Below are 27,830 nucleotides of genomic sequence, written 5' to 3' on the forward strand. Positions count from 1 at the left end.
TTAAAAATCCCTCTTGATTATAATATTTATTTTGAAAATATGTATCTAAAATTTTATCCCTTTGAGGTATCAAATCCTGTAATTAAAATTGCTTACAGAAATCTCTTGAAATGAGCGTAAATATTTTAAAATAAATGACTTTTTAGTAAACATTAATTGTGCAATTTTAGAATCAGGAGAGAATTTTGAGTTTTAAAGTATATGTGTATTTCTCATTACCCAAAGAGGCAGCTGGACCCCCTCATTGGAGAGTTGTTTTGTCAGACAACTGTTTCTTAAGATAAATGTTGTCACTTTGTCTTTTGCCCTAGAGGAATCTATTCAACAGACATTTTAGTTTAACGAGTATTTTAGTGTCTGCTCTGTCACTCTTATATGTTTGTAGTGTAATTTGCATTGCACATTTATGGTATATAAAATAATATACAGCTACATAAAAGTACATTTATCTATTCCCTTTATATTTTCCCTTTTTTTAAGCAGCTGTCATATGCACTTGTCTATTATTCCTTCTTTTAATCTATACTTGTAAAGTTGCATGTAATTTTGAATTTAACATCTCCTAAAATTTAGAAATATTTTGTTTTTAAAAATGAGGTATAATTGACATATAAATCATATTAATTTCAAATGTATGACTTACTGATTTGATGTTTGTATATATTGCAAAATGCAGAAATAATATATTTAAAGTGATTTTATCTTGGAAAGATAACATAGAGGTAATTTAATTTTTCAGAACGTTTGAGCATGCTGTTCTAGCTGCGGGAACAGATTTCCGTTCGGACAGACTGTGGGAAATGTATATAAACTGGGAAAATGAACAGGGAAACCTGAGAGAAGTTACAGCTATATATGATCGTATTCTTGGTATTCCGACACAGCTATATAGTCATCATTTTCAGAGGTGGGTGGAAAAATCAGATCATTAAAATTTTTTTGTGATAACTCAGGTAATTAATTTCTTATATTAAGGATAATTATTCTCTTGAAATGTATGATTCTATTAGATGCAAACAAATTTATTTTGCTCAATAATCAATTTATATATACTTTAAAATTTTGACATTTTTGATATAGTTTATGAACTTCACTGGTTTTAGATATAAGGTTCCCTTGATCTGTTTTATAGATGAGGAAACAGCAGGACTTCTCTTTTAGGATATTTCAGAGTAGTGAAAATAATCTAAGCTTTATTATTCTTATGATTAACTCAGTATATAGCACATAGTAGAAGCTTATTTGAAATGTAATAAATTACCCAAGGTACATTCTTGTGATTCATAACAGCATCTTACGTCCAAAACAGTGAAGAATGTATTTTTTGTAGTTAAATCCTGTTTATATTCAAACAATCAAAAATTATTTCAGTTTAATTTTCTACTACAATAATCTGTTATGATTGGTATCATTTCATTTTAATGAGTGCTGTATGAAACAACTCTTCTTTGTACTGTGATTTGCATGTTCTGTTTCTGATGTATTCAAGTATCATACTGATACAGACTCAGTCTTTCTGAACAAGAAAGTATGAGGACTGTGTTGATAAATGTTTGCTCTTCTTACCTGCCATATTATCTATATTTTTGTCATAATTTTTATAACTGGGATTGTGGTAGAACCTGTAAACTTAGGTACTTTTTAAGTAAGTGATTTTCTGAAATTTTCTTTACTAAAAAGTAGAAAACTTCATGAAGCATTTGTAGATAACTATGGATCAATTTGCTAAATCTCTGCAGACCCACGTTAGAAACAGGAAACGTGGGTCTGAATGTGCCGTTTCTCTCTTTTATTTTTTTTTTTTTTCATGAAATTTAGAGGAGGTGTGCAGGTTTCTAGGGTATAAATGACCTAGGGAGATACTTGCTAAAAGAGATTAACACAAGGATTGGCATCTGGAAATTCTTGGTCAAATTTTAAAAGTTAAATATTTTTAATTTTTTCTAAACCTTTAAAAAAAGATTTTAAAAGTCTTCTGGATCAAAGCACATTCCTTTCATAAATCAATCTAAAGTATAGGTAAAATCTATGATTATAATTTTATTGTTGGTGAATGAGAAAAAATAAGACTAAGAAGCAGTTATACAGACAGTATTCTGAGTGCCTTATAACTTCTGATCCTCACAATAAACCATGGAGGTATCATACTGTTATTTTCCACATTTTATGAAAGTAGAGGTAAAGAAAGATTAAAATATTTGCATAAGATCACAGAGTTGGTAAGTGCTTGGAAGCTGATTGGAACCTGGACATTGTGGCCCCAAAGTTCTTGGTGTAGTTTTCTAAATCTTTTTTTTTTTTTTTTTTTTAATGAATAGTTCACTGGGTTTTTAAAATGCATATGTACTTATAATAGAGATACAGTGGGTTGCGTTTTACATACTACTTTTTAATCTAGTCTTTTTCACTTCATGGAGAACCACTTTCCTTAGGAGTATACCAGACTGATAAATAATATTTGTATCAGTAAATCTTATAGTTTATATAAATAAACTAATTCCCTTGACTGCTTTAAGAACTGCTGAAATGGTTTCTTCTGTCAAATATACTTCCCCTGTTTATTTAGCACTTGCTGTGTACCAGATCATATGCATTTAATTTGAAGGAATAAAGGCCTGTAGAAGATATGTGTGCATGACTTGGCCCTTAAGTTACTCATAAGTGTAGAAGAGGAAGCATGTTCTAAAAGAAGTATTCTGAGTGCTGTAATACAAATACTTCTATTGTGTAGGCTTGTATATTGGATATACACTGAACATTATCTCTAAGAAAACATCTAATTTAAAATCGCCCTAGCATGAATACTTTTGTGGTATGATCTTAACTCCTCAGGCTCAGTCCCTGGTAGTTCGTAAGCTCTAGACAAACGTAACTACTGATAATTTCCCAATGGGCAGTGTTGATTTATACTTTTATGATTGTAATGCCTTTTCCGCTTTTCATTTATCTGGTGAGCTCATTCCTCAGGACCCATATAGCTTAATGTTTTCTCTATGACACTTTTTCCAGTTCACCTAAACAGAACTGTCTTATCATTTGTACCAGCACTCTGCCTACATTTATTTCATTTTTCTTAGCACTAATAACGCTCCTTTGAATTTATGTCTCCTGTATCCTCTACATGTCTGTCATTTTCGGAGGCTTTTTAATTCTTTTTATCATTGGATAACCCCCTAATGCTGGAAAGGATTGAGGGCAGGAGGAGAAGGGGGAGGCAGAGGATGAGATGGTTGGGATGGCATCACTGACTCAGTGGACATGAGTGTGAGCAAACGCCAAGAGATAGTGAAGGATAGGGAAGCCTGGCGTGCTGCAGTGCGTGGGGTCACAAAGTCAGACACAACTTAGTGACTGAAAAATACTCATCCTTAATACATAGGAAAACAGTTCCATATGTATTAGGCACTCAGCCATTCTATTAATAGAGTTAATAAATTAGCTTTATAGTAGAAAAAGCTAATGAAAAAGTATTATGCATATGTTATCACCATGTGAAAGAAGTTTCTAATATAACATGGCAACTGTTTTAAAGTTTATTTTCAGTTTTACCTTATTTCAAGTTTATCTATATCTTGACAATTTTTAATGTTAATGTATGAGAATTAAATGTTTATTTTCGTACTACACATTTGAGAAGTTACTTCCTCATTTAAAATTTTTTTTAAATAAGGCAATTATATTTTTTTCCTCCTGGTGATAAAATATATCAAGTCTCTATTTGTTGATTTCCAATGTTATTTGCATATGTTTGTAAAAGTTTTTTTTTTTTTTTTTTTTGCCGTACCTCATGGCATGCGACATCTTAGTTCTCTGACCAGGGATCATACCTATGGCCCCTGCATTAGAAGTGCAGAGTCTTAACCCATGGATTGCCAGGGTGGTCCCTATGGAAGTTTTAAAATCGTGAAAATCCAGGTGTCAGTAGCCTAAATTAGTTTTAAAAAACTTAGGGGAAATCCATAAGTTATAGTACATGTGCAACCATCTCTGAGAATTAAGTTGAAGATGCAGGCCTGGGTCAGAGGCTAGGTAAGAATATGAAAGACTTCATGGAGACTGGATTTTAGTCTGAATGCAGGGTAATAAACATTGAAGTGATTTTGGGGGTGAGGATGGGATATGATCCTGTTTAATATTTTTTCTTGTTTATTTTTTAACATTTTTGATAGCAGTATTGAGGTGGGAGTAGGAGGAAATGAGATCAGGACACAGGTTTATGTTTATTTTGATAAATAATGAGGGCATGGAGCCATATTCAGAAGGTAGACTAAATTGGACCTGGTATCCAGTGGAATGTAAGAAATAAGGTAGGTGGAAGAGATTGGGAAACTTAGCGGTTGACAATATCAAGATTAGAAATGCCTGAGGGTGTTGATTTGTGGATTAAAGTGACACACTTGAAGACATGTTGTATATAAGGTTCCAATTTAAGATGGTGTAGATATTTTAGCTCCTCAGCTTTGTGTTTTTGATTAAAATTTGTGTGTGTGTGTATATATAAACTAGTATGTGTAGATAAATGAAATTACATGTTTTTCAAAACAGTCTTTGCTTAAAATCTGTATTTCTTTATGCAGAGTGTTGGCAAGTGAATCTGAAATTTAGGGGAAAGGTTTGGGCTTTCCTGCTGGGTCAAATGGTAAAGAATCTGCCTGCAATGTAGGAGGCCCAGGTTTGATCCCTGAGTTGGGAAAATCCCCTGGAGAAGGGAATGGCTTCCCACTCCAGTATTCTTGCCTGGAGAATTCCATGGACAGAAGAGCCTGATGGGCTATAGTCACAAAAAGTCAGACACACAAAGATCCCAACTGAGCGAATAACATTTTTTTCACTTTAGGCTTAAGCTGGAGAAGGCAATGGCACCCCACTCCAGTACTCTTGCCTGGAAAATCCCATGGACGGAGGAGCCTGGTAGGTAGGCTGCAGTCCACGGTGTTGCTAAGAATCGGACACGACTGAGCGACTTCACTTTCACTTTTCACTTTCATGCATTGGAGAAGGAAATGGCAACCCACTCCAGTGTTCTTGCCTGGAGAATCCCAGGGACGGGGGAGTCTATTGGGCTGCCATCTATGGGGTTGCACAGAGTCGGACATGACTGAAGTGACTTAGCAGCAGCAGCAGAAGCAGCAGAGTTGTATAAGTCATCATAATATGCTTATTATTTCAAGCTATATTAATAAGATTGGCCAGAAAGTATATAAAAACATTTGACAACTAAATGCAGAGCAGAATCCTTGGGCATACTAGTATTTAGGGGCAGGCTGTAGTGGGGACCCCTCAAAGGAGATCAAGGAGCAGTCAGAGACTTGGAGGAAAACCAGGAAGGTAGTAACTCAGAGCCAACAAGTATCCATTTAATTTTTCTTACATAGGGTACTTGATGACTTTAATTAGGGCAGTTTCGTTGAAGTATTTGACATAGACAAATGAATGAATTCAGGAGTAATTGGGAGGTAAGTTCCAAAGAAACTGCAAAATTTGTTGAACATTTATAAGTAATCATTTATTATTTAGATACGGATTGCTATATTTAAATTTACAGATGAGAAAACTAACATTAGAAAAGGGATAAACTTCCTTTAAGTCAAATAATTAGTAATGGACAAAAGTAGGATTTCAGTGTATGACTTGGCTTCATCATTCCGTTGCAAAGGCAGGAAGGAAATGAAGATGTCTGTAGATTGTTTTATCAGGTGGTAGGTTATTACTATAGAAAAGGAGGGAAAAAGGTGTGGGGTTGTTTGGTGGTGTTTTGTTTTGTTTAAGTCCGAGTTCCTTTGAAAGAATAATGTGTAAGTAGAAATGTAATGTGGGATCTAAAGTTATGCTTCATATATAGAGCTTGTATTTTTATTGTCTTTCATTAGATTTAAAGACCATGTTCAGAATAATTTGCCTAGAGATCTTCTAACTGGTGAACAGTTTATTCAGCTGAGAAGGGAATTAGCTTCTGTAAACGGGCATAGTGGTGATGATGGTCCTCCTGGTGATGATCTGCCATCAGGAATAGAAGACATAACTGATCCAGCAAAGGTAACCAGACTTACTAAAAAAAAAAATTTCCATGTGTGAGAAACTATAGAGTTTATGTCCCTTGACTGCATGTGTGGTATGATTTGTAGCTCTTATAAAATTAATTTCTAATTAAGGCAGGTAGGAATTCTTTAGCTAGTATAGTTTAAATATAGATTTAAAGCAGATGATCTGTTTTACTAAGAGACACCTGAAACTAAATTAGTGTAAAAGGATAATTTCTCCTATGTTGTGATGTACTAGACTTGTTTTTTTTTAAGGCATATAAGAAAGTGGTTTATTATAAAAATCTGTTACTAATTTCAGTATCGTTAATTGTACTTTGTACATAATTGATAACAGAAACCCATCACTAGGATTAAAGTGTGGATAGTACTTAAATGTAAACAGTGATATTTAAAAATTTTAGTATATAACTTACATGTTTACATTTTTTTTCTTCCCAAGCTTATTACAGAAATAGAAAATATGAGACACAGAATCATTGAAATTCATCAAGAAATGTTTAATTACAATGAGCATGAAGTCAGTAAAAGGTGGACATTTGAAGAAGGTGTAAGTGTTTTGCTTTTTTGTTGTCATTAATAGGCTTCAAAATACAGATAGGAATAATGTATTTTTCTTTTAGTTTTGGGTGATGTCTCTGCTTTTTATTTTTGCTTGTTTAAGTAATGTTTGTTGCATTTATGGCTGCCATGATCAATTTTCCATTATCAACTTTAGAAATATTGAATTCAGATTTTATTTGAATTTCAAGTTACCTGTTTAATCTGAACCATTTTATTACAGTTCAGTTTCTAAAATCAACTTCATTGAGTCATTTTATGTAATATAACAAAATGTACCTATTTTAAGTAGAGTAAAATGAAGGCTTTTATTTCTTTATGCATTTTATTGAGATGTAATTCACATGCCATATACTTAAAGTGTACACTTTAGTAGTTGTTAATATATTCACAGATACGTATGTACAGTTAATTTTAGAACATTTAATGAATGTTAATTTTAGGACATTTTCATCATTCTTGAAAAACTCTTTAGCTTTTACCCCTCACCTGCTTATTCCTCCATACTACCAACTACCACTAACCTACTTCAATTCTTATAGATTTCCCTGTTCTGGCCTTTTATATGAATGGAATCATGTAGTATGTGTTGTTTTTTTTGAGATTGGCTAGTAAAATGACATTTGACAAGCATTGTGATTATCACAACAGTCAGCATATAGGACTATCCTGTCACCTCAAAAGGTCCCCATTTCAAGTCAGTAACCACCTGACTCTTAGCCCCAGGCAACTGCTTATTTACCTTACTTTTTTTTTTTTTTTTTAAATATTCACTGTTGGTTTTTTTTTAGATTCCACATATAGGTGATAGGACGTAATATTTGTCTGTATCATTCTGACTTCCTTCACTAAGTATGTTAGTCTAGTTGCATCTGTGTTGCAGAAAATGGCATTATTTCATTCTTTTTTATGGCTGAGTAGTATTCCATTTGGAGAAGGCAGTGGCACCCCACTCCAGTACTCTTGCCTGGAAAATCCCATGGACGGAGGAGCCTGGTGGGCTGCAGTCCATGGGGTCGCGAAGAGTCGGATACGACTGAGCGACTTCACTTTCACTTTTCACTTTCATGCATTGGAGAAGGAAATGGCAACCCACTCCAGTGTTCTTGCCTGGAGAATCCCAGGGACGGGGGAGCCTGGTGGGCTCCTGTCTATGGGGTCCCAGAGTCAGACACGACTGAAGCGACTTAGCAGCAGCAGCAGTATTCCATTGGGGGTGGGTGTAGTATTCCATTGGGGAGGGGGATGTGGGGGTGTGTGTGTGGGGAGGGGGTGCTGTGTGTGTGTGTATACCACATCACCTTTATCCATTCATCTGTGATGGACACTGATCTGCTTTCCATTACTGTTGTATAATTGTTCGGTTCAAAAATACTCAGCAAAGAATAAAATTTTCTGAACATAAAATTGTGTAGTTCTGTTAAAATGACTGAATAATTGGAAAATAATTTTGTTCTTTCAATTTATAAAACCTAAATAATTAAAGAGATTTTAACTTTAAAAATCTTTTTCATCATGAGATATGGTGATTAAAATTTTCTGGTTCATTATTATATTTATAATTTAAACAATTTGCATTACTATAGTAATGCATGTTTTGGTGGTGGTTTACTTTCATTGTTATGCCATGCTTTTATTACAGATTAAAAGACCATATTTTCATGTGAAACCGTTGGAAAAGGCACAACTGAAAAACTGGAAAGAATACTTAGAATTTGAAATTGAAAACGGGACTCATGAACGAGTTGTAGTTCTCTTTGAAAGATGTGTCATATCATGTGCCCTCTATGAGGAGTTTTGGATTAAGGTAAGTAAATTATATGGTCTGAAACTTGAATATATTATAAACATTGATCTAGTGACTAACCTTTTTTGTACTTCTGTTGAATGTTGTTCATATAACTATATCTGTTGCATTAGGAGATGGTCTGCTTGCAACCAGATTTGACTGCTGCATATGCCAACCTCGTTGCCTCTCCGTCCTTCCTTACAGAAACTAGTCTAGTGGTTCAATAAAGGTGCTGAATGGGTTTAAAAATAGAATTTTATCGTTCTGTCACATATTTAATGGCTTGTTCAACTGTAAATTATTCAGTATTTCCTCTGTTTCTGTATGTAGTATGCCAAGTACATGGAAAATCATAGCATTGAAGGAGTGAGGCATGTCTTCAGCAGAGCTTGCACTATTCATCTCCCAAAGAAACCCATGGTGCATATGCTTTGGGCAGCTTTTGAGGAACAGCAGGGTAAGAATGAGGAAATTCAGTTGATATGTTGGGATTTAAGTTACTTTGGGATAAAGATATAGGAATTGAGTCTTGGGAACTGGTGTAAAGCAAAGGTCAGGTAAACTTTTTTCTTTTTTCTATAAAGGGCCAGATGGTAAATGTTTTGGCTTTGCAGGCCATATGGTCTCTTTCCTAACAACTCTGCCATGGTAGCCTCAAAATAGCCTTAGAAAATATGTAGACAAATGAGCATGGCTATTTTCCATTAAAAAAAAAAAAATGATCAGATGGCTGGATTTAGCCTGTGGGCTGTTATTTGCCAATACTTGGCATAAAGGATATTTCGTAAGTTGAATCAAAAGCATAAACATTTAATTACTATTTCTAGGTAATATTAATGAAGCCAGGAATATCTTGAGAACATTTGAAGAATGTGTTCTAGGATTGGCAATGGTTCGTTTGAGAAGAGTAAGTTTAGAACGACGTCATGGAAATATGGAAGAAGCTGAACGTTTGCTTCAGGAAGCCATTAAGAATGCCAAGTCAAATAATGAATCATCATTTTATGCTATCAAACTAGCCCGACATCTTTTCAAAATACAAAAAAACCTTCCAAAATCAAGAAAGGTGCTTTTGGAGGCTATTGAAAGAGACAAAGTATGTATTTGTGTTTTTATAGAGTATCTTCCATTAAAAAAAAAAAAATGGGTCTTTCTTGGTTGTTTTTCATTTTGGCAACTATGATGAAAGATTTGGTCTGTATGTAATATATTTTATTACTAAGTGAAGACAACAGTCCCTCTAAACTGATGTTGCCATTCTTTCAGACAATTTTCACATTATTATGCATTAAAACGTTGAGAAAATTAACATTATGGGATTAAAAGTATGGCTAGTATTGTGACATTTTCCATTTTCTCCACATTCAGAAATTTTATGGAAAATTTACCAGTTACTAAGTAGATTAGAGGGCTTGGGAGAAACTATAAACAAAGGCATGGCAATTGCCTATGTTGCAGCACATGTAGCAGTGAGATTATTCTCCTCTTATGTAAAATATATAAAGTATTTCCTTTTATATATCAGTTAATGCCAAAAGACAGTGCCTGGGAAATTTCTCACTTTTTAGATTTTCAGCAAATACCGTGTCTGTTTAGGACCCAGGTTTATAACAGGTTTGCTTCCAGCTGCAGTTGAGGATGATTATCTGTGGTTGTGAAGATTTAGGTTACTGGGGCATGTAGAGATCATTTTTTAGTGTTTTACTTCATATTTGTTGTGGTAGGTCAAGCACACTAAACAGGATACACGATTTTAATTTATTGGCATTTAACAATGTGCAGAGTTTAGAAGATTCTATCTACCAATGTGTGTGTTAGTCTTTTTTTACCTGTTTATATGTATGTTGAAAATATTTAACATGAGTTACATGTAATAAATTTTCAATATTGAATTTTTCAAGTTAAGACATGAAAATTAAGGCATTTTAAATATCTATGGTCTAATTAGAATATCTTAGAAATATATGATTAATTGGTACTGCTTTTTACACAGGAGAACACAAAGTTATACCTCAATTTACTTGAAATGGAATATAGTGGTGACCTCAAACAAAATGAAGACAATATCCTAAATTGTTTTGACAAAGCTATACATGGTTCATTACCTATTAAAATGAGAATTACATTTTCTCAGAGAAAAGTGGAATTTCTTGAAGATTTTGGTTCAGATGTTAATAAGTAAGATTTTAATTATATATTATCTATTTGAACAGTAAAAGAACATTGATTATTTTGAATGGGACTTTGATGATGAGTACAAAGTAGTATATTGTTAAATTTTAAGTGTTTCCTAGGTTCTTTTTTTCCTTAGGTATATTTGGGGGTAGATTCAATTTTGCAAACATTTATGTGCTTAATAAGAGGACGTATGGTTTGTCTTTCCTTCAGAACTATTTTCAGAATCTTAGCGTGGTGATTTTAAACAGTGAGCAGACGAGAGAAGGCAGGAAGCAGGAATTCTGTGAGAAAGGAAGTGAGTGAAGGAGTGAACCCTGAAACACAGAAACATTTAATATGTAGTTCACCAAGGCTGTATGTGGTTAATCTGGAATAGGAGTGCAATCTCAGATTGGAGAAGAGTGAGTGTGGTGCCAAGATCATGCCTAATGACCTAATCCTCATGCATTGTAAAAAGCTAAAAGATAAGGGTGGTAAGAGTTCCCCCTAGGGAAAAGTACAAGTTTAAGATTTAAATTTGCAAAATAGAGAGTAGAAATACTGATGAGAACATTGCTGCCATTCCTTTCTTACCTAATTCTAGTATAAAAATAACCTAATAGAAATACCCTGATTCTTGTTAGGCAAGTGTGTAAACATTTTTGATGGCTGAGTAAGATTTTAATTAAACTAGAAACATTTAACATGAGTTACCTTTTAATACAGTTGTATATATATGCTTGGCATATTAAATGTTTTATAATTACCTAATGCGAAACATGTTGACAGTCTACAATGAGGGGAAGAGGTACTGTTCTCTTTATAGACAAAGAGGCTAAAGAAAAATTAGGCAGTTTTTCCAAGGTCACTTAGCTATTACTTTGTGCAGCAGGGATTAGAACCTACTTCAGGGCCTATGTTCTTAACCACCTTATGTGGTAGTTAAGAAGATACCTATATGTGTCCTTTTTGTTTTGCACTGAAGAAAGTATATGAAAGAAATGGCATATGTAATTCCATCTTTTAATCTAGGTGGATGGTATGGTGATACATGTATGTATGTGAGGTAGTGTATAACTATTATGAAGACTGTGATCTCTTTGAAACAGAGGCTATTTGGCAACTTTCACAGAAGAGGTGGGATTTCATTTAGTTGTTACTGGATTCTGATAAGCTTTGTTCAGTCACTCAGTAGTGTCTGACTCTTTGCGACCCCATGGACTACAGCACACCAGGCCTCCCTGTCCACCATCTCCTGCAGTTTGCACAAACTCATGTCCATTGAATCAATGATGCCATCCAACCATCTCGTCCTCTGTCATCCCCTTCTCCTCCTGCCTTCTATCTTTCCCAGCATCAGAGTCTTTTCCAATGAGTCAGCTCTTCACATCAGGTGGCCAAAGCACTGAAGTTTCAGCATCAGTCCTTCCAGTGAATATTCAGGACTGATTCCCTTTAGGATGGACTGGTTTGACCCCCTTGCAGTCCAGGGGACTCTCAAGAGTCTTCTCCAACACCATAGTTCGAAAGCATCAATTCTTCAGTGCTTAGCTGACAAACTGAGGAGAGGCTATAAGTGGTGAAAGCAAATGAAAGTTCATGTAAAATACATCTTTTACATTGGATTGGAGGGTCTCATTAAGCAGTGAAAACTTGATGCTAAATGTGCTGTCTTAAAAGCTAGACTGAGTTCAGAGCACATGTGGTACATGGTTGACAGTAGGAAGCTGTTAAGAGTTTTGACTGAGATGAAATGACATATTTAAATTTGGCAGTAATATACAGACAAATCTGAGATGCCAGTTAGGCCCTTGCGAATAGAGTTGTGGAGGGTCTGAGTATCAGGTCTGTTGTATTTGAAATTTAAAAAAGGGAAATGTTACGGAAAATGAGCTGCTTAGATATTTAGATATCACTGTAATGAATTAATAAGAATTAATGTTCAAATCAGACAAATACAGGCTTAAATCCTAGCTCTTAATGTTTTGTATTCCTCGGTATCCAGATTCTCTCAAATGAATATTGAGTGTCTTGTTGCCAACCCACAAGTTGTTAAACATCTTAAGGAAATTGTGTGTGTGTGTTACTCGCTCAGATCAGTTCAGTCGCTCAGTGGTGTCCGACTCTTTGCAACCCCATGTACTACGGCACACCAGGCCTCCCTGTCTATCACCAACTCCCAGAGTTTACTCAAACTCACGTCCATTGAGTCGGTGATGCCATCCAACCATCTCATCCTCTCTGGTCCCCTTCTACTGCCTTCAATCTTTCCCAGCATCAGGATCTTTTCAAATGAGTCAGTTCTTCGCATCAGGTGGCCAAAGGATTGGGGTTTCAGCTTCAGCATCAGTCCTTCCAGTGAATATTCAGGACTGATTTCCTTTAGGATGGACTGGTTGGATCTCCTTGCAGTCCAAGGGACTCAAGAATCTTCTCCAACACCACAGTTCAAAAGCGTCAATTCTTCGGCACTCAGCTTTCTTTATGGTCCAGCTCTCAAATCCATACATACCTACTGGAAAAACCGTAACTTTGACTAGACGAACCTTTGTTGGCAAAGTAATGAATGTCTCTGCTCTTTAATATGCTGTCTAGGTTGGTCGTAACTTTTCTTCCAAGGAGCAAGCATCTTTTAATTTCATGACTGCAGTCACCATCTGAAGTGATTTTGGAGCCCAAGAAAATAAAATCTCTGTTTCTGCTGTTTCCCCATCTATTTGCCATGAAGTGATGGGACTAGATGCCATGATTTTAGTTTTCTGAATATTGAGTTTTAAGCCAACTTTTTCACTGTGTTCTTTCACTTTCATCAAGAGGCTTTCTACTTCTCTTTCTGCCATAAGTGTTGTATCATTTGCATATCTGAGGTTATTGATATTTCTCCAAGCAGTCTTGATTGCAGCCGTGCTTTATCCAGTCCACCATTTCACATGATGTACTCTGCAAATAAGTTAAATAAGCAGGGTGACAATATACAGCCTTGACGTACTCCTTTCCCGATTTGGAACCAGTCTGTTGCTCCGTGTCCAGTTTTAACTGTTGCTTCTTGGCCTGCATACAGATTGCTCAAGAGGCAGGTCAGGTGTGGTCTGGTATTCCCATCTCTCTAAGAATTTTCCACAGTTTGTTGTGATCCACACAGTCAAAGGCTTTGGCATAGTCAATAAAGCAGAAGTAGATGTTTTTCTGGAACTCTCTTGCTTTTTCGATGATCCAACAGGTGTTGGCAATTTGATATCTTGTTCTTTCTGCCTTTTCTAAATCCAGCTTGAACATCTGGAAGTTCACAGTTCACGTACTGTTGAAGCCTTGCTTGGAGAATTTTGAGCATAACTTTACTAGTGTGTGAGATGAGTGCAATTGTGCGATAGTTTGAACATTCTTTGGCATTGCCTTTCGTTGGGATTGTAATGAAACTGACCTTTTCCAGTCCTGTGGCCACTGCTGAGTTTTCCAAATTTGCTGGCATATAGAGTGCAGCACTTTCACAGCATCATCTTTTAGGATTTGAGATAGCTCGACTGGAATTCCGTCACCTCCACTAGCTTTGTAGTGATGCTTCCTAAGGCCCACTTGACTTCGCATTCCAGGATGTCTGGCTCTAGGTGAGTGATCACACCATCGTGATTATCTGGGTCGTGAAGATCTCTTTTGTATAGTTCTGTGTATTCTTGCCACCTCTTCTTAGTATCTTCTGCTTCTGTTAGGTCCATACCATTCCTGTTAGTCACTTAGTCATGTCCAAGTCTTTGTGACCCTTTGGACCATAGTCCACCAGGCTCCCCTGTCCATGAAATTCTCCAGGCACGAATACTGGAGTGGGTTGCTGTTCCCTTCTCCAAGTGTCACTGGTAATAGCCTATTAAATGTGTACATATGCAGGCTGTTGAGGGAAGTTGAACATGTAAATATCAAGTTGAACATGTAAATATCAAGGTCATTTTCAGAGAAATTTTAATATCTGTTCTCTTTCAGAGAAATCTGTGTTCAGGTTTATGATTACCTTAAAAAATAAGGCCATCTTTGTGTTTCTAAGAAATATTTTAAAAGTGATTGCCTGGTGGTCCAGTCTGGGTTAGCAGTCAGTGCTCAAAAACAGGAAAAAGAAAATTACAAAATCATTGATTTTATTTTTTATTTTATTTTTTAATTTTTTTTAAATTTTATTTTTAAACTTTACATAATTGTAGTCAGTTTTGCTTCAAGTGACATTGTTTTTGAAGTTGTAAGTTCCAGTTGAAACCTATAATTCATAGCCCATTAAATTTTTTAATTAAAAATTATCTTTTTAATCAACGATAATTATTCTGAAATTTTTAGTTCTCATTCAGTTTGTCACGTAGCCAAAGTTTAAATATAGTTTATCCTAACTGGTGGCAGGTGTCTTCAGTAAGCATTGTTAAATTAGATCTCAGAAGTACACAAATTATAGAACTGTCAGGATTCAAGGTTGTACTAGAAAAAAACAGTGTCAAGGTCACTGTCTTTGTTGTGTGATACAGCTCCTTAGGCCCTTCCCATGTGTTAAAAATAATAAACACACAGGTCTTGACCAGCATCCCCTCAAGCTCTAGCCCACTGTAGGGCAGAGAACAGGCACTTTTTCAGTATCTCAGTCAAAAATCCTGGGACTTACTGATCTTGTTTTGGGTCATATGATCACCTCTAAACCAGTTATTGGTCAGAGACATCTAGTAAGGTAATTGGCCGGGCCTCTATCTCTGAAGCCTCATTTGAACCACATGGACTGAGAAGGAAAGTGCAAGGCAAGCAAATAGAAAAGGTAGTTAGGGCTAGGTTTGTCTGCTTGCTTGTTTTTTCTTCTCAACGATGTTCATTTCTACTTGCCTTTGTTTCCGAGTGGAAGTAATTTGAAAACCTAAAAGTTTTAAGTTCGGCTTCTGTGTATTCCAGTGGATTGTTTCTCCTTCCCTCACAGGCTTTTGAATGCTTATGATGAACATCAAACACTCCTAAAAGAGCAGGATTCTTTAAAAAGAAAAGCAGAAAATGGGTATGTAACTTCCTGCTGAATCAGGAAAGGAAGCTTAAAAACACAGTTCATAGTGGAAATCCCTTTAAAAGTAATTATTACCTTTATGTTGTAATTTTTTTTCATGATTTGAAATCGTATGAAACAGTGTAGCCAAGAACTTCAGATTTGTACAAAGGTGACATTCGTCCATTTGTTAAAGTATTTGTCTATGGGAGTTCTGAAACTTTCCATTTTGATCTTTTATTTAGATCAGAAGAACCAGAGGAAAAGAAAGCACACACAGAAGATACAACTTCGTCATCTACACAGATGATTGATGGTGATTTGCAGGCAAATCAAGCTGCATATAATTATAGTGCCTGGTATCAGGTAAGTTTACAGTTATAATTGATTTTTTTTTAATAGATGTTACTAGAAATTACATATATATAAATTAGGATAGTCTTTTTTTTTCCTTCTTTGGGGGAAGAAAAAACCTCTCTACTTTTGATCTGTGTGCAAAATACATTGTCTTTTTCAGCAGTGAACACATGCTTGTTTTCTTTAAATAGAAACCTGCTTTAATTAAATTTTTATATATGGAACTCATATATAAAAGTCATAGCTCTTGTATGCTGATACGTTTGCTTTTTCTTTTCAGTACAATTATCAGACTCCTTGGAATTATGGACAATATTATCCTCCTCCTCCAACCTGATAAGAAAATAAGATATCAGATGGAGTGTGTGAAAAGTATGATAGTATTTTTTTTAATGAGGGATGTAAACAGTACAAGCTTGTTGTATTTGATAACTTGTCTTCCCTGTTTCTGTGTAACATGGTTTGTTTAGTAATAGGGGAAAATGTCACTTAGTAGCTTACCACAGATACTATTTCCTACCATTTATAAAATTTACTTTTTATTGGAGAACTATTTTTTTGATTTTTTTGCATTAAGTGGTCTAGAATTCTTTTGCAATGCATTTGCAACAGAGTTTTGTAGCCTTAAGGGTAGGAAAAAAACTGACTGCAAATCATGTCAGTGTAGTATAAGATTTTGAAAACACATAAGGGCTGGTTATTAAGGATTTACCTCCTCTTTAAAAAAAAATGGATTTTTAACCTTTGCTGACAAGATACTGTCTGTGTGTTTTGATTATCCTTGTGAATTTGGATCTAACAGCAGAAACAATGCCTGTTAAAATATTGTCTTGGAATAGAGATAATAAATGAGGAAATGGAATGTTTGCATCCCTTTGAAAAAATGAAAATCATATCAAAACTATGTTGTTTCAGGAGACTTTGTATTTGGAATAGTCATGTTAAACTTGTGAGCAAGCTTTCATTTTGATCAAACTGATCATCTTCATTTTTGTAATAAAACTGAAGACTCATCCAATAATTGTTACGGATTTATTGGGGGGGATCACTTAAATTTATATTCATCATGCTTAGTGGTTTGTTTTAATATTAAATTTATATTCACCATGATTCTGAAGTATACTTCTCTTGAATTCAGCTGTTACCTTCTTGACAGAATTTCTTAAGTTTTGTAACCTTTTGCTTCTTCTCAATCTCTGCTTTTGCCTGCCTTATACAGAAATATTTAAATATTTTAAGATGAGTGTCTCTGGCAAGGCTGTCCAGACAAATTTACCGTTACTCCCTTGGTTTGGTGAACTCTTAGTACTGGTTAACCTAATCACAACATTAATATATTTATACCACACAAATCAAGACATTGAATACATTTTATTGAGCCTTTTAGTTTACAACATGAGGTAAAAGGCAAATCAGTTCTCTTTAAGTGATATTTTACACAACTGTAGTAAAATATTTTAAAGTTCAAGGGTTTATAATGGATTACATTTCTTAAAAGTTGAAGGATCAAGTAAACATGTTCTAACTTGAATTTTCCAGTTGACTCTTCGCTTAACAATAGTAACCAGTTCTAATTAGATACATAAGTTTCTTCATGGCCATGTTTTATTGTTGATGGTTTCTTAACTATTTCAGTCAATATCGACTAATTCCACTTCAAAAATAAGTTTTGCGTTTGGTGGAATTCTGTTGAAGAAGTTAAGGTAAATTTGATAGAAAGTTGCCTCTGTCCTCACTCCCAATAATCTTTGTCTAAAATTAGAATTTTAGATATTGGTAATTAGCTGCACAGGGAGGGCTTTATAGTTGACTCTGGGGCTGCTGCTGCTGCTAAGTCACTTCAGTCGTGTCCAAACTCTGTGCGACCCCATAGATGGCAGCCCACCAGGCTCCCCCGTCCCTGGGATTCTCCAGGCAAGAACACTGGAGTGGGTTGCCATTTCCTTCTCCAGACACAGGGGCTAGTACATGCAAACCAAGAGTTTCCTAAAACTATTTTTGAATGGAGGTCAAAACCTGACAATATAGGTTGACTAGATAAATTGAGCTTAAACTAGGATCTTCCTGCATCACTAGGTACTCCCAGGTTAGCCACTACTTTATGAAGACTGCTACTCAGTACCTCCCATCCAACCCCAAAAGGTGATTTCCGTTTAGCTGGTGTATACGTTATATTAAAGTTCATATGAGGTATAGTATCGGATAGTTGCTGTGAATTTTCAGATGTTGAGTTTGGAAGAGTTATCTGACTGATCTTGAGATACTTAACATGAGACTGTGGGAGCTGCAGCTGGCCGTGGGATTTTGATAGGCTGAGAAGAAGGCTATTGTATTCCCAAGTAACTGTATTAATAACTGATAATACTAAAAAGGACTTCAAATTTCCTCCTCCCCTAAACTTATTCTAACTGGTCTAACTAGTCCATTGGAAATGGAACCAACAACTAAACTACCTTCCCACTTAGCTACTGGGTTGTTCTGCTTGTAACAGATTAGAATCATGGCTCTTCTTTTTTATTAATGTTCACACTGATGTTGGACCCATGGTCTTCATTTCACAACTGGTAATCCCCAACATGTGTTCAATTTCTAAGCTTTGAGAACCCAGTTCAATTGCCTGAAATTACATAGTAGCATAAAATCACCATGAGTCATATTTGAATTCTACAATTTGCTACAGTTGTTTATATTGAACATCTTACTCCTTGAAATTTTTCAAACATTAATAGTAGCTTTTCAAAGATAGAAACTTAAATCTCAGTTTAAGTCTTGAAAATTAAGAGCTTAAATAGGAAGGGGAAAAAAGATTCTAGCTCAAGCTCAGTAGAAAACGCTGTCTATATTGGAGGTGTGTTGACACACAAGCATCTAAATATCAGAAGACTGGTCTGGACATGTTCTCTATTCTAGAGGTTAATAACCTAGACAGCATCTTGCATGCCTTCAAGTGATCTTCAACTGTTTTTTCTTTTAATTACCAAGGAAAAAAGGATACTTGGCATCAGGCTGTCCTTTCTTTCCATAAGCCCATTCTGGTTCAATCTCCAGTCGAGCCTTTTCTCCTTTACTCATAGTCAAGAGTGCTTCATCCCACTAAAAGCGAGAACATCAAATTAAAACTAATGATACTTCACAGAAAAATACATGCAAAACCAGAAGAAAGACAAGATTACATACAAAGTATTCTGTTACAAGACTTCATTATGTCCTAAGGTAATGTCCTTGAGTGAGCCCCTAAATCTGTGTCCTTCATTGTCAAATTAAGAAAAATTTAAGGACATATTAAACAGTTTTTTAGTATAAATACTTGAAGTCTTGAAAATGACAATGTCATTTTGTACAAATTTGGATCTTAGGCCAAATTATCAAAAATAAATCAACATAATGGAAGGATACAGAATGTATTAACTTATATAGACTCTGTTAAAATGTAACAGTTATATAAGCTCAGATGATACAGATTTGTCACATACTGGAAGTTAAGAATTTAGTTGAATAGAACAAACTTACAGTAAGCACATTAGTTATAGGAACAGAAAAATAGCTCAACTTGATATATCAACTTGGTATAATCAGGTAGTAGTAAAAGTGATTTTTCAACTAAACCTTTAGTTTCAAGATGTTGTACAATCCATTTTGGGCTCTGGATAAGATTGAGTAGTATTTTAGGTCTTAACGCAGTACAAAGAATAACACATTGAGGGTTCTCGTAACTGCACTTAAATAGGCATTTTTGTTATTAATGTTCTGAATACAAAGAATTTAGAACAATAAGCAGACCCTAACATGACAGCCTGATTCAGTTGAGGATGATGATCATCAGCTCTACTTTCTCATCTCCTTTTGTGCACTGCAATGGTCAGCATAGCTCAAGCCTAACTTTCATTTTTCTCAGTTTCCTTCTGTTACCTCTCACACATAAGGGTGGGTAAAGGGATGCTTATATTGGAAAGATTCTTCTTTTGGTGTTTGAGTAAATTGTGAGAGGTGAGAAAGCTACAGGAAAGACTCCTCAAGCTTCTGTCAGTACTCAGTGGAGCAGGTATTTTACGTTTCTGAATCGTGTGTAAGTGGTAACAATAGATACGTGACATTGTACAGGAATCAGACAGATTTAGGAAACTTGTCAGTAATTCTGACAATTACTTCATGGAAAAAAATAATAAAAGGGGTAAGCATGGAAGGAAATAATATTTGAGTTTGTACTATATTACATGCTTTAAGTTATACCCATTTAATGTTTTAACAACCTTGGGGTAGGCTGTACTGTATGAAACCCAGAGAACTTAACTTGTGCCAGCTCAATTGGCAATGCCAGTGAAGTGAAAGTCACTCAGTTGTGTCTGACTCTGTGACCCCATGGACTACCCAGTCCATGGAATTATCCAGGCATGAATACTGGAGTGGGTAGCCATTCCATTCTCCAGGGGATCTTCCCAACCTAGAGATTGAACCCAGGTCCCCCACATTGCAGACGGATTCTTGACCAGCTGAGCCACCAGGGAACCCCTTGATATGAAACCCCAAAGTTTGTTTTTATTGTATCCCCAAACCTAATTCTGAGCAACTTCACTTTCACTTTTCACTTTCATGCATTGGAGAAGGAAATGGCAACTCATTCCAGTGTTCTTGCCTGGAGAATCCCAGGGACGGGGGAGCCTGATGGGCTGTCATCTCTGGGGTCACACAGAGTCGGACACAACTGAAGCGACTTAGCAGCAGCAAACCTAATTCATTATGTTACGCCACAGGCAGGATGGGCCAGAATATATACTGGCTCATGGCCAGTTTTTACTTACCCCTCGGATAACTTTGCCTATCCCAACCTTAAAACTTAAAGGCTTGGCATTTTTCTTCTTCTTTGAACCTGTAAAACAGATTTTCCTTATAATTAATGATGAAATTAAGTTCCAGTTGAAAAACATAGTTATTTAAGTCTTGAAATTGATTTCAGAACTTACCATGCTATGCATCTGAAAATAAAAATTCAGAAAGCCAAATAATTCATCAAGAAAATTTTGGATGTAAAAATAATTATGGTCTAAAGGAGGGAGAGGGAAAGGACCTATATTACACCATTAAAATAACACTATTCTGCCTTTTACATTAGAATACAAAGGCCTGAATTTGGGGCATTAAAAAAGATTAGACCAAAAGGTCTTTATTTACATGCAGCCAACACGTAGTGAAGTAAAAACCTCTTACTAGTATTAATAAATTACAAATGCAAAAAACTTCTGGAAAAAAAGTGACAGCCAAAAAAAAGGTACTGCCAACACAGATGTTTTGCATGCCTTATGCCAAAATGATAAAATTACATTCAGACTTACTCGTTTGAATTTGAGACTTACTTGTTTGAATATTAGTATCAAAAACAGTCCCATCTTGTAGTGTTCCTGTATACCAGCAGTGAACAACATCTCCCTTTTTGGGAAAGTTGGTTTTATCTCCTTTTTTAAGAACAGATTTTGTATATTTTGGTGGACCCTAGAAACAAAAAAACCAAAACACAGTTGTTAACTCATGTCCTTTTTTTAGAAGGAGGACAAAGAGAATACTTAACACAGCCAACTGTGACCTAAGTCCAGTCAGGGTTTCACAGATTGGGTAACAAACTATTTTGCCTCTGATTGACCTCTCAAGTTAAAAAATTCACTGTCTCATTTTAAGTCTGTGATGAGAATATTAGTAACTGTTGTTCAGTTGCACAGTTGTGCCCGACTCTGCTACCCCATGGACTGCAGCACACCAAGCTTCCCTGTTCCTCACCATCTCCCAGAGTTTGCTCAAACTCATGTCCATTGAGTCGATGATGCCATCCAACCTCATTCTCTTACCCCATAACTAGCATATCTGTAATTTCAAAAAACTTCCAGCTTCTTTGGAAACCAGTGTTCTTTTGATAAGATTAATTATGCATCAAACAATAGAGTGAACGAGTTATTCCCAAGGTCAGAAATATTACAGGGATGTCACTGGCAGTCCAGTGTTTAAGACTGCATGCTTCCACTGCAGGGGGCATGGATTCAGTCCCTGGGTCAGGAAGATCCCCTGGAGAATGAAGCAGTAACCGACTCCAGTATTCTTGCCTGGGAAAACCCATGGCCAGGAGCCTGGCGAGCTACAGTGCATGGGGTTGCAAAGTCAGACAGGACTTAGCAACTAAACAACAGCAACAAAGAGCTTTCAGACAATGTTCTTTGCATTAAGATAAATAAAAGGTAGAGATAAATATAGATATCATGTGCTACGGGAACTTCTGACTTACATAAACAGTGAAGTCTGGGATGGTAAAAACTTCGGAGAAAGTGATGAGCCCAAGACCTGGGCCTTGAAGGGGACACAGAACTGACAAACAGAAGAAATTAAGAGAAGAAATACACTAAGCAAGAAATAAAAGTATGGACAGTTTACTGACAATGAGCAGACATTTGTGACCGAAGAATATTTCTATAGAAGTAGTAAATATGGAGCTGGGCAGGGGCCAGACATTGGAAGGTTTTGTAGGCCAGAGATGCAATCCAATAGAAATAAGAGAGTCACAAATGTAATCTTAAGTTGTCTAGTTGCCACATTAATATTTCAACATATAATCAACATTAAAATATTGAAATATTTTATATTCTTTTAAAAAAATCATACTAAGCTTTGAAATTTCATATTTTATACTGAAGGCACACTTCAATTCAGAGTGGCCACAAAGTGCTCAGTAGCCGTATGTGGCTAATGACTATTCTGGACAATGCAGTTCTAGACAGTACAGAACTACTGAAGATTCTTGAGCAGGGTGAAGTTTGCAAAATATTTTAGAAAGCTTATTACTAGAATAGCTATTTGGGGCTGAATGATGAAGAAAGAGACTGAAGGCAGATTAGTGACTTTTTCCACACTCCAGGTCTGAGGCCTTGGAAGGCCTGAGAATCAAAAAGGAATGGATGAAGATTTGAAAGAGATGTTTGAGAGCCTCAGATCTGAGGGAGACATGAGAAGGAAAAGAAAACCAATTCAGAGAGCTTTTAAGCTGGGAAGAAGAGAACAGTTACAACTATTAGTATGTATGTTGATATTCTGGTAGAAGAGAACAAAGGGGTATATAATGAGAAAGGAATAAGACAGAGTTGAGAATTTGTGTGAAAATATCAAGAAGTTCATGTGGGCAATGGATGGGGGATTGAGCAAGGGATAGTATAAAAGTTGCTGAGTAGCAATGAAACTAGAAAACATGCTTAGCTGATTTTAAGAATTTATACAAAGCCCAGTAAAAAGTTTTATATTTCTATTTCTTCACAAAGCTTGCTCTGCAGTCCCAAAGTATGAAGAGAGAAAGCAGACAGGAGGGACCAGGACAGTACTGGCCCAGAGGTTATGGAACCCAGGCACCAGGAAGACAATGAGAGTACATGAAAAACAGGGCTCATGCTGACCAGTTAAATGAAAAGAGGTCTTGAAGAAAAGGATATAGTTTAGGACTCTCATAAGATCTCTCTAAATTGTCTCCAACCCTTACGACTTTTAACTCAATCCCTTGATATATTATCTGCCACCTCATACCTCCCTCCCTCCCTCTAATTTTCTGGAAGATAATCTATGTTGCCAATTGCTTTTGTAACCCTTCTAGTAATTATTACACTTTGTTTACCTTAGTAGCTGCAAAAATTTTGCCCAGTATATAAAACGTTTATCAAATTATTGTCACTGATACTAACACTGCTAGGAATGAGTGAGCTTAGTTACTAGCAAGATATTATCAAAAGTGGCAAGATAATAATTTAGCTCTCGTGAAGCTTTTCTAAGAGCTGTCCTTAGCTCTAGAAAGGCTGTCCATTTGCAGAAAGAGTTTTATCTGGTTCTTCCAACCTTGTTACCAAAATGAAAAACCTGGGTTGGGAAAGATGAGGCAGATAAACCCACATCCCGCAGTGAGGCTCAAATTAATTACTTCCATTGCCAAGGAAATCATGTACATTAGAAAAAGGCTAAAAATAATCAAAAGGAAGTTTCTTTCACTCAGTCCAACTTGGCTATAGAATAGGATCTTAAAATAGCTCTGAAAGCTCAGAACTTCTGGCCAGACACAGAGGCAATGTAAAATACAAAGTTAGAGGTATTTCACAGGAAAGGCTTACTAACTGTAAACCATTGGTTCTTGGGGTTTTTTTCTTACTGAGTACACTAAAGGGAGAAAACACATTCCAAATCACTGTTTGGCTCACTGAAAGTGGCCATATTCAACCCCATCTTATTATGAGAAACCAGTGCTGTAAAGCAAATACTTTTTCTCATTCACCTGAGAAATAAAGTAAGAATCCATTATATACAAACCTCATCCAGAGTCTCTTCAGACTTGGTTTCTTTGGGTTTATCTTCATTAAGCTTCACATTTTTCACCTGCTCAGACACTTTACTTATACTTTCAGTACCCTTGAAACGCTGTAAGGGAAATGATCTGATGTTTATCAGATTCATTCTGGCTAAAAACAAAACTCTTACGGTAAGCATTTTAATCAACAAATTATGTATCTCAAACTATCTCACAAAATAAATTCTGAAATGAGACTGATACCCTTTAGAAAGACCAACTCAGACCCAGAGGTATGAATACTATTCAATTAATTCTTTAATTTTGTGTGTGTGTGTGAAAGGTGGTCATTTCATAGTTAACATATATCAGGAAGAATTTCTTGAAATCTGCTTTTTTAAAGGCTCAGTGTAGATCTAACTTTAAATTATTAATGAAATGCAGCTGATTTTAGATTTATAACTTTTCAGCATCCTTAAGAATTTGCTAACTTAAGCTTCCAGGGAATTATTTTTAAAAAATCTGTTCTTATTCAAAATATCAAAACATCCCGCCATATGGCAGATTAGCCATGCTAAATTTGACAATCCATTTATGATTATAGTTAAGAAAAAGTGCAAGTGGAAAAACATCACCATAATCTGCAAGTAAATGCATTTAAAACTTCTTTTGGGAATAAAATACCTAAAGTGATACAATGATAAGTACTCACCTTACTTTCGAAAAGATGGTTATAGGCTGTAACCAAATGGTCCTTATTAGCTGTCTTGGCCACATTTTTAATGTTACCTAGTAATTTATGTTCTGCAAGAAACTGTAAAGAAGAAATTCTGGTCAGTCAAAATAATTTCCCTCATGTAAGAGAGGGTGTAAAACTAGAAAATGAACTTTTATGTTAGCAATTATGAAGCAAGTATGTTTTCAATCATACTACTGATAAATGAAACATTTTATTTTATACTGTGTGCATGTGTTAGTCACTCGCTCTGTCATGTCCAACTCTCTGCAACCCCATGAACTGTAGCATGCCAGACTCTTCCGTCCATGGAACTCTCCAGGCAAGAATACTGGAGTGGGTTGTCATTACCCTTCTCGAAGGGATCTTCCCAATCCAGGGATCGAACCCATGTCTCCTGCATTTCAACTGGATTCTTTACCATCTGAGCTATCAGAAGCCCAATGATAAATGAAACCATTATATTTTATACTCTACTTCGTAACAAAAACAAGATTTAAGGAAGGTTAAAAAAAAAACCATACTGTGTACATATGAGCACACTTTTAACAGCAAGCGCATTTTGGTAACTGGGCAAAGCTACTCCCAGCAGGATGTTACTCCCAGCAGGATGTTACTTGGCCCCTGCCCTGGGAGCCTGTTGGGTTTAGCTATCTTGACGTACATGTAACCCAGTCTTGGCACACCCAAAAGCACTGTTACACAACTCTGGATACATAGTGTTTGAATGTATAGGCTGTGGTGTCAGACCATTTAGGTTAAAATCCTAGCTGTCTGATTTTAGACAAGGGATTAAGCTGTCTCAAAGGCTCGGTTTCTACATAGTGCTGAAAGATCAATAACAGCATCCTATGTCAGAGGCTTCTTGTAAAGATAAATGTAGTAATCCATTTTCAGTCACACAGAAGAACTCAATACATATTACCTATTTGACTTATAAAATAATGTATTTAACCTAACAGAATTCCATTTCTCTCAAATATAAGACTAAGTTGTCAGATGAACACCAAAATACCACTACTGAAATATCAAATCATCAAAGTCATGTACCTTCATCTTGAAATCGTGTATTTCATCTACTCTATTATTTCAGTGAAATATGAATTGGCTTAAGAGAAAATAATTCCACTAAAATGGCACAATAGTATAAACTGGTATCTCTGAGGCATGTTCTTTTCATTTCACCCTTGTTTCCCCAAACAGTATAGTTCTTGCTGTACATGTTGTAAAGTATTTGCAGATGTCAGGATTATCAATCAGGAGTGTGAAGCAAGAGGGACAATAACTGGATCAATATCTCTCCTTCGAAATCCTGCAAAATTATAAACTACAAGCTTCTCAAGAGCCCACATGCAATTTTTCTAAATGAAGTTTAGGAATTAAGTTAAAAATGGTTGGGATACTACATTTAGACTGTGGCCTTCATTTTCCCTATATGAGAGATGCTGAGGGCACACAAATTTGTACAGTCGTTCAGCAATTTAAGATATCTGTGCTAAATCGCTTCAGCCATTTCGGACTCTTTCCGACCCTATCGACTGTAGCCTGCCAGGCTCCTCTGTCCATGGGAATTCTTCAGGCAAGAATACTGGAGTGGGTTGCCATTTACTCCTTCAGGGCATCTTCCTGACCCAGGGATCGAGAACCCGCGTCTCTTAGGTCTCCTGCATTGAAAAGCGAGTTCTAATTTAAGATATGAATGATATTAATTTCCGAAGAAAAAAAAATCCGTCTGACAAAAATAACTTTTGACTACAGAGGATGGTTAAAATGGAGACTGTGCTGAAAAATGCGGGGCGTAAAAGTATGAAGAATGTCAAATAGATTTCTTAGTTTATAACAATAGGAGACCACTGTACACAAAATACGCGAATAACTCCCCTAAACATAAGAGTGAAAAGGTCATTTGAAGGGTCGGTATTTTAAAAGTTAATCTCCAAACTATACGTTGTAAAAAAAAAAAAAAACAAAAACACTTATTAGTGTTGAGTGTTCGGTAATCGATGAGAAAGGCAAATCGCAATCCGAAATCTTTTCCCTAGTAACATACACTCCCCTCCAGGGATCTCAACCAAGCCTCCAGTCCTCGGGCTCCCATCTCAACCCCCAGTATCTCCTGGGTTCCTTCTCTTTCAAGGCCTCCACCCTCACTCAAGGATGTCAGTAAGGTTCTAAATCTCCGATTCCTGCGTGCCCCAAAAGATAAAGCTGCTCCACTCGCCCAAGCAGGGCCGGCCTGAGGGGCGGGAGCGCGTCTCGGCAGCGTACGCGGGGCCGCTCCGGCCTTCAGGCCGCGGGCCGCTGGAGAGCGAGGGCGGGGGCACGGAGGAATAAGGAATGTATGGGCATCTACGGGGGGGTGAAGTGTCCCTCAGCCGCACCAGCCCGGCCGCCCCGCCAACTCCGGTACCGAATCTGAACCGTGATCCTGCAGAAACTTGATAATGTCCTTCTTGGGGAGCTGCTCGCTGCGCAGCTGCTCCACGGTCCAGGCCCGCTGCGGAACGGCCGCCGCCATCTTCCCCCGCTGCCTCCGCTTTACTGAGCCGGCCCGCCTGGCTTCAGCATCGCCCCGCCCCATGGGCGTGGCGCGAGTGCCACTCGGAGCTCGAGGGGGCGGAGTCACCGCGATACCCCGCAGGATTGGGGCCAGTGTTTGAGCGACGTCAAGGCTGTGCTCTGCGGGCCTCTTTGTTGAGTCCCGGGTAAAACCCGCTGAGGTGGCCGCGAAGACTGACTCCGCAGAAAAGCTCAACATATCGTCTGTTCACAGTTGGGACCCTTGTGAGGCGACGATCGCCGGTGGTAGCGATTGTTTACCAGCCATTACCCACACTTGTATATTACCGACAAGCTGCTGTGCACTTAAAAGTCGATAATCTGAAGAAAAC

The 27,830-nt window shown here is 36.6% G+C and overlaps 2 protein-coding genes and 1 non-coding gene across 4 annotated transcripts in view; 2 read left to right on the top strand and 1 right to left on the bottom strand.

Annotated features, from left to right (window-relative positions):
• The window catches only part of PRPF39 (pre-mRNA processing factor 39), a 35,107-nt gene extending 18,093 nt beyond the window's left edge, over positions 1-17,014 (top strand). The window contains exons 5-14 of one of the 2 annotated variants that reach the window (XM_027522065.1): positions 740-907; positions 5,871-6,036; positions 6,484-6,591; positions 8,245-8,409; positions 8,722-8,848; positions 9,219-9,487; positions 10,385-10,569; positions 15,488-15,562; positions 15,793-15,913; positions 16,185-16,922. In XM_027522065.1, the coding sequence (XP_027377866.1) occupies positions 740-907; positions 5,871-6,036; positions 6,484-6,591; positions 8,245-8,409; positions 8,722-8,848; positions 9,219-9,487; positions 10,385-10,569; positions 15,488-15,562; positions 15,793-15,913; positions 16,185-16,241 (1,441 nt within the window). In that variant the 3' untranslated portion in view covers positions 16,242-16,922. Of the gene's footprint in view, positions 1-739; positions 908-5,870; positions 6,037-6,483; positions 6,592-8,244; positions 8,410-8,721; positions 8,849-9,218; positions 9,488-10,384; positions 10,570-15,487; positions 15,563-15,792; positions 15,914-16,184 lie in introns of both variants that reach the window. The other variant, XM_027522066.1, reaches the window with a different exon arrangement.
• Positions 9,563-9,648, top strand: LOC113880208. Its single transcript, XR_003507671.1, has one exon. It is a non-coding gene; the product is annotated as a small nucleolar RNA SNORD127 (small nucleolar RNA).
• A 242-nt stretch (positions 17,015-17,256) lies between the features above and the next one.
• Positions 17,257-27,511, bottom strand: FKBP3 (FKBP prolyl isomerase 3). Its single transcript, XM_027522067.1, has 7 exons — positions 27,350-27,511; positions 24,916-25,017; positions 24,227-24,334; positions 21,256-21,391; positions 20,704-20,771; positions 18,900-18,997; positions 17,257-17,590 (listed from the first exon to the last, which is right to left on the bottom strand). Exons 1-7 carry the CDS (start codon positions 27,455-27,457, stop codon positions 17,536-17,538), a joined length of 675 nt encoding a protein of 224 aa, XP_027377868.1. The 5' UTR covers positions 27,458-27,511; the 3' UTR covers positions 17,257-17,535.
• Between the last annotated feature and the right edge of the window lie 319 nt (positions 27,512-27,830).

This window comes from Bos indicus x Bos taurus, chromosome 21, assembly GCF_003369695.1.
Source record: "Bos indicus x Bos taurus breed Angus x Brahman F1 hybrid chromosome 21, Bos_hybrid_MaternalHap_v2.0, whole genome shotgun sequence".
Classification (NCBI taxonomy): domain Eukaryota; kingdom Metazoa; phylum Chordata; class Mammalia; order Artiodactyla; family Bovidae; genus Bos; species Bos indicus x Bos taurus.

Excerpts from the sequence above, each read along its gene's own strand:
- FKBP3 (XM_027522067.1), bottom strand. The coding sequence starts at position 27,457 with ATGGCGGCGGCCGTTCCGCAGCGGGCCTGGACCGTGGAGCAGCTGCGC. Across the intron at positions 20,772-21,255 it reads TGATACTAATATTCAAACAA|GTTCAAAGAAGAAGAAAAAT; the intron begins GTAAGTCTCAAA and ends TCTGTTTTACAG. Across the intron at positions 17,591-18,899 it reads AAAGGACAGCCTGATGCCAA|AATTCCACCAAACGCAAAAC; the intron begins GTATCCTTTTTT and ends CTTCTTCAACAG.